This window comes from Phocoena phocoena, chromosome 10 (genome assembly GCF_963924675.1).
Source record: "Phocoena phocoena chromosome 10, mPhoPho1.1, whole genome shotgun sequence".
Taxonomy (NCBI): Eukaryota; Metazoa; Chordata; class Mammalia; order Artiodactyla; family Phocoenidae; genus Phocoena; species Phocoena phocoena.
The window spans coordinates 52,219,642-52,225,641 of NC_089228.1; the positions used below are offsets into that span (position 1 = coordinate 52,219,642).

The following is a 6,000-nucleotide window of genomic DNA, read 5'->3' on the forward strand; positions in this document are numbered from 1 at the left end:
GAGGGGATGACATGCTCCTCTCCGAGGAGGTGATGATGGGGTGGAGACTTGAGGGATCTGAAGGCTTCAGGTGTGAGGGACAGTCTTGCAGGCGCAGGGGATGCTTGGTGCACAGGTGAGCAAGCTTGGCGTGCAGAGTGGGGAAGTGGGGAGCTGGGAGCAAGGGAGAGAGGATGTGCCTGTTGGCCACTAAGGAGATTAGAAGCAGAAACGTGTGAAAATTGTCTTATTTTTTATGTGGCTGCTGTGTGCAGCCTGGTATCTAGAGTTAGAGGAAGTCCGGGGGCCATCCTGGGGGGGCAGCTGCAGGAGGCTGGGTCAGCGCTGCCTGGGACGTGCTCTGGAGGACTGGCCATGAGGGTGGAGAGGAGCGGGGACACCGGACTGATGACGGAGTGACGGCCGTTCGCTCAGCTCAGCTGTGCTGCCCAGCACGGCAGCCACTGACCACGTGTGGCTCTTTTACGCTTACATTTGAATTAATGCAAAGTGAAGATTCAGTTCCTTACGCCAGCCACACCGCAGGTGCTCAGGAGCCACTGTCAGGGCACACAGCTGGCATCGCCGAGCTCTCCATCTCTGCAGACAGTTCTGTTGACTAGCGATGCCTCGGAGCTGTGTACCACGACCTGTGCTTTCCCAATCCTTCATTCCTCTCTCTTGGAAGGGCAACCAAGCCATCACAGGCTTCATTGAATGTCCATTCTGTTAAGGACTGAGAGTAGAGGGGAAGTTTGTCCCGAAGACTTTCATAGCTTTGGAGAATTAACCAAAACCAAAGACAGTGTAACCCTGGGTTTTGGGAAAGTTGGGGGGAAGGTGCCAGGCAGGATGCCTACGTGTTGGAGTCACTTGGGCAAGTTAAAAGACAAGAGTCCAGGGACTTCCCTGGCAGTCCAGTGATTAAGACTCCACGCTTTCACTGCAGAGGGCAGGAAATTGATCCCTGGTCAGGGAACTAAGATCCCGCACGCTGCGGCACGCAGCCAATAAAAGAGTCCACGTGGGAGCTGAAGGCTTAAAATAGGCCACAGGTGATAATTTGCAGGAGAAAAGAATAACTAGAACAGGGCTTCCCTGGTGGCGCCGTGGTTGAGAGTCCGCCTGCCGATGCAGGGGACGCGGGTTCGTGCCCCGGTCCAGGGGGATCCCACATGCCACGGAGCGGCTGGGCCCGTGAGCCATGGCCGCTGAGCCTGCGCGTCCGGAGCCTGTGCTCCGCAACGGGAGAGGCCACAACCGTGAGAGGCCCGCGCACCGCAAAAAAAAAAAAAAGTAAAAAAGAATAACTAGAACAGATCGTGCAAATGAAGGAGAATCAGGAGAAAAATTGTATCACCTTTGATGTGCAGCTAGGAGTGACAATTGCGGGTTACATCCCTCGGTCACAGAGTAGTCTGGGAAGTGGGGCCACCGCGAGTGTTCGCTAGTGGGAGTTGAACCTTCCAGAAACATGGGGGTAACTGGAGAAGTGAAAGTTGGAAGAAGGACCAGACAATCAAAGGCAGAAACGCTCATCACCCTCCCGATTTGGTCCAGTCAGCTTCTCTGGGGACTCCCAGAAGCAAGTGGTACCCTGGGAAGCTCACGGGAGGCCTTTGGGGCTGTTGTCTGTGCAGTTACTGCACTGTTGGTTGGCAGGGCAGCGTTTAGGAGGACGAGCTGGACCTGGACCAAGGGTGAGCTGAGCCCGCAGGTGCCTGGTTCTGTCAGTTCCTCGTTTAACCGTGAAAACCCCCAGCAGTGTCCCGGCTCCCTTCCACCTTCCAGTGTCAAGCAAGTTGCTCCTTGCTCGGGGAGCGTTCTGCTCCCAGGGCCCCTGCTCGCTGCACCCTGTCTCCTTGCCCGGGTGAGTTGCATCCCCTAACCCTGGAGGGAGCCAGGGGAGCCTATTTCCACCCTGCGCTCCCAGGTCCCAATAACCGACAGGGAACTCAGGACCCGGTCCCCAGCTTCCGGGTGGACATGCCCGGTGCAGCACGAGGGACGTGAGGGGGTAGCATCTTAGAAGGGACTGACCTTCAGCATGGTCGTGGCTGGGATGCAGTGTGGAGCCCCTGTCGCCCAGGCCAGCCCTTGTGTGCTACTCACCGAGCCCTCTCACACTCCCCCTTGGAGCCCATCATTCCCCCTCGACCGCAAAAGTCAAGTTCTGCTGTTCTCTAATACTGCGGAAACAGGGCGCTGCCAGATCTTCAACTGATAAAACCTGGTGAGGCTATCATTGCGTGTACCTTCAGGATGGATGGAGATAGCATATCCCGTGGTAAAAACAAGAGTAAAATAATTCTGAGAATTGTGAATCTGTCACCCTTTTTCTAAATGACTTATCCCAACAGACAGGTGGCTTTCCATCACTGGCCTCCTTTCGTGGACCTGTGGAGGCCAAGATCTTTTCACTGTGCTGGTGTGAGGGGTGCTGCCACGCCATGCTGACCACGGGCCAGGCACTGCTTCCTCCCACCCTCACTGTCCCCGAGTACCAGAGTGGGGACCCGCCCAATGTCACACAGCCAGTAAGTGGCAGGAGTAAGGTTTGAACCCAGGTAGGAAGCTGACATTGAGGGGACACCTGTGGTTAACCAGGTGAGAACTGAGTAGCTCTGCAGCTGGGTCAGGGCTGCAGGTGGCAGCCAGGACTGGGCCTCCAGGGTGTCCCCCAATACATGTGGGCCACCGTGGGAGCAATTTTTATACTTCTCCCTCCTTCCCTTCCTTCTTCCTTCCTTCCCTCATCCTCTCCCACGTATTCTCTCTCTCCCCACTTGCTCTGTCGTGTGTGTGAGCTCTCCCCTCCTTTGCTCTCTTTCTGTGTAACAGAAGGTTCCATCTATTCATCCAACTGCTAAGTCCCACCTGTGAGCAAATCCTAGCTCCTGCCTAGAGGCTGTGCAGACACACCTGCACCTGGTCCCCTATTCCTGAGGACTTTCTCCTCCCTCTCAGTTTTGTGGTGGAAGCAGCTTCTCCTACTCACGGAAGTCGTCTTTGCAGCATGTAGGATCCCCTCTGCTCCTTGAAGCAAGTCCCCACTCTCACTCTGATGCTGGTGTGAAAACTGCCAAAACACAGCAGGAACACAGACACCCGCCTGGGCGGCCCCCGTCTCTCCCTCCGCGACCTTCACATCCTTCTAGAGGACCTGTGTGTCCCAGGCTGCAGGCCCTGTGCTTATCTCGTGCAGTGAGGTCACCGCCTGCCTGGAGGAGGGGAGAATAAAGAGAGAAAGCTCGTCTCCTTGAGGAGGCAGGGAGGCAGCTGCCTACAGAGGCGCCAGGCAGAGGCTGGTGTGTGCCGACAGGCACCTGACCCCCACCCCGCCCTGGACCCAGGACGAAATCCAGTAACTTGGTGCCTCTGCCACAGTGTCATCCAGTGCTGATATGTGTGGTGCTGAAGCCAGTCAAAGGGACCAGACACATCTCTTCCTGAAGCAGGGTGGGCACCAGGGGCAGCTTTTGTGGCTTCTCCCACCCAGCCCCTGCCCGATTTGGCTGGACATCTCGGCAGGATCCTGGACCCCACGCTGGCCTGGCCTGGCTCTGGGCCTGACCTGTGGCAGGAGAGTTCCTTTCTGGGGACACTGCCCGCCTCCCCGCCCCGGCCCCCTTGCACCAAGGCTCTCGCACTCCCCAGGGTGGTCAGTGCAGCTGGGTTGATGGTTTTCTCTCTCTCCAGGGTCAGGTGTGGATTAATGGCTTTAACCTTGGCCGCTACTGGCCAGCACGGGGCCCCCAGATGACCTTGTTCGTGCCGCAGCACATCCTGGTGACCTCGGCCCCAAACACCGTCATCGTGCTGGAGCTAGAGCGTGCGCCCTGTGGGGACGATGGCCCAGAACTGTGCACTGTGGAGTTCGTGGACAGGCCGGTGCTCGGTGCGGCCAAGACCCACAGCCATGTCCCTACAGACCAACACTAAGACTCATGTCTGGACCATGTGTGATGACGAGGACTGCGACCCTTTACCGTGTGTGATGACGAGGACTGCGACCCTTTACCGTGTGTGATGACGAGGACTGCGACCCTTTACCACGTGTGATGACGAGGACTGCGACCCTTTGGAATTCTAGCCTTGCTCATACCTCACATGCCCCTTGGAAGGTCAGCATTCACTGGAGAGTTTGACTGGAAAATAGATTAGGTGTGTTCTCACCTGAGGTTTCCCTACAGCCTGGCGGTGCCTGACGCACCCCCGTCTGGCTGCGTGGACGTAGGGTGAGGGTGGTAGCCCAGCAACACACAGAGGCATTTGCAGAGTTGGAATGGAAGCGTTCGAGGTGTTCCCGATTTTTATTTTGTACAAATCATGTAGTCTTTTTATTAAATAAAATTTGCATTCAAATGATCTTACTGTTTTTAATGTTGAGCAGGTATTAGATTATAGGTTCTGATTTAAATCATAACTAGACTTGAGTGGGCTGAATAAGCCACTTCACTAACTTGAGGTTGGTTCAAAGGAGTAGAAAAGAGTCTTGTTTTGATCTAGTGGACTATTGCTTTTCTGATCTTTATTTGACTTCCTTTTAAATCTCTGTGATATCTACTAGGTGAGCCTTTAAACACAACTCCAAATAATTATGCAAAGGACTGACAGTTGGAGAGCGTAGATAGGATGGTGCATCTGTACAGTAGGAGGCCCCAGAGCCACTAAAATGGTGATGCAGATCATGGTAAGTGGTGTTAAGAAAGCAGGTTGCCTTAAGTTGGATCCCATTTTGTGTGTTTAGACATAAGAGCCGCATGTATGCACACATTCAGCCCAGGCCTGTTCAACGTCAGTAGACACGTGAACACACGTGGACACGCAGAGACCAGGCGTTGTGTGAGATGCATGTCCTGCCCGGGGCATCCTGCTCTCAGACCTCGGGCACTGTCCTCCACTATGCCCAGTTCTGAGCGTACTGTATATTTAATCCACTCCTCCCCCACAAGGACTCAGAGGAACGTATTGTCCTCTTCCCCGATTTACCAGGTCACACGTCTACAAGTGGTAGAGATACGGTTTGAACCCCGGTGTTCTGGCTCTGGTGTCGAGACACACGTTTATCGACGAATGCTCATGTTCCCACAGGAAAGGACCACAGCAACATAAACAGAATTGTCAGTATGAGCATATCTGGGTGGTGGGTGTTTGAGAGATTGTTTACCTTTTCTTTTTTGTTTACCTGTATTTTAAATCCTGTACAGAGAAGATGTACATTTTTTTAAGGGAGGAAGAAAGGAAAAATTTCTGATGCTAATCTACAACACCTTTTACGGGAGCGTGTTTTTCTCTGTCTCCTAGACATCAGTGATGACTGTCTGGGATTCAACAGGGAGTTTGGAAACTCTGGTTGAGCCACTGCCAGAAGCAAGTATGAGTTGAGACAGACCAGAACTTAACTCAGGGCTGTCGTCCATAGCATCTTCTGCTGGATGTCCTGCATCCTTTGGATATTGGGCAGACCACAGGGTGAAGGGGTTGCTACCTGCACACGCAGCCTCACTGCATCACTCTTTCTTCCACTACTAAGTTACTGAAAACTTAGAAAACGACACTCAAGAACTGTGCCTCGTGACACGTTTTGGGAAGATGTGAGACCATTCCTTTTAAAGCCTTACGTACATTGGTACATTTCACGTCCCCTTCCCAGAGAGTCCCTGTCGTGGAGTCTCCAGAGGCTCAGGCAGTGGAGTGAAACCACCGCGTCAGAGCGTACATTTCCCTTCCATTCTCTCATCCGATATTCAGAACTGCGCCCTACGATAGGCAGCGGTAAACCCGCTTCACAGATGAAAACATTTAAACATCAGTGAGAGCTGGAGTTGGATTCCAATCTGGTCTGTCTCTGTCCAAAGCCAGAGTGTTTTGTCTGGTTCATGTGAGGGAATCTTTTAGGGTTCTCACCCTTGTCCAGGATATCATGTTCTGGAAAACAGAATCTTAATACACACAAATGGTACCACCCTGGACTCTACCCAAACCTATCCAACTCTCTGTACTGCCTCTCAGGGGCGT

At 53.5% G+C, this 6,000-nt stretch overlaps 1 protein-coding gene across 1 annotated transcript in view; it reads left to right on the top strand.

The window, feature by feature from the left end:
• Window positions 1-4,346, top strand: part of GLB1 (galactosidase beta 1) — a 90,139-nt gene extending 85,793 nt beyond the window's left edge. The window contains exons 16-17 of the mRNA XM_065886440.1: window positions 3,679-3,941; window positions 4,049-4,346. Coding sequence (XP_065742512.1) covers window positions 3,679-3,921 — 243 coding nt within the window. The 3' untranslated portion in view covers window positions 3,922-3,941; window positions 4,049-4,346. The remainder of the gene's footprint in view (window positions 1-3,678; window positions 3,942-4,048) is intronic.
• Window positions 4,347-6,000: the final 1,654 nt, after the last annotated feature.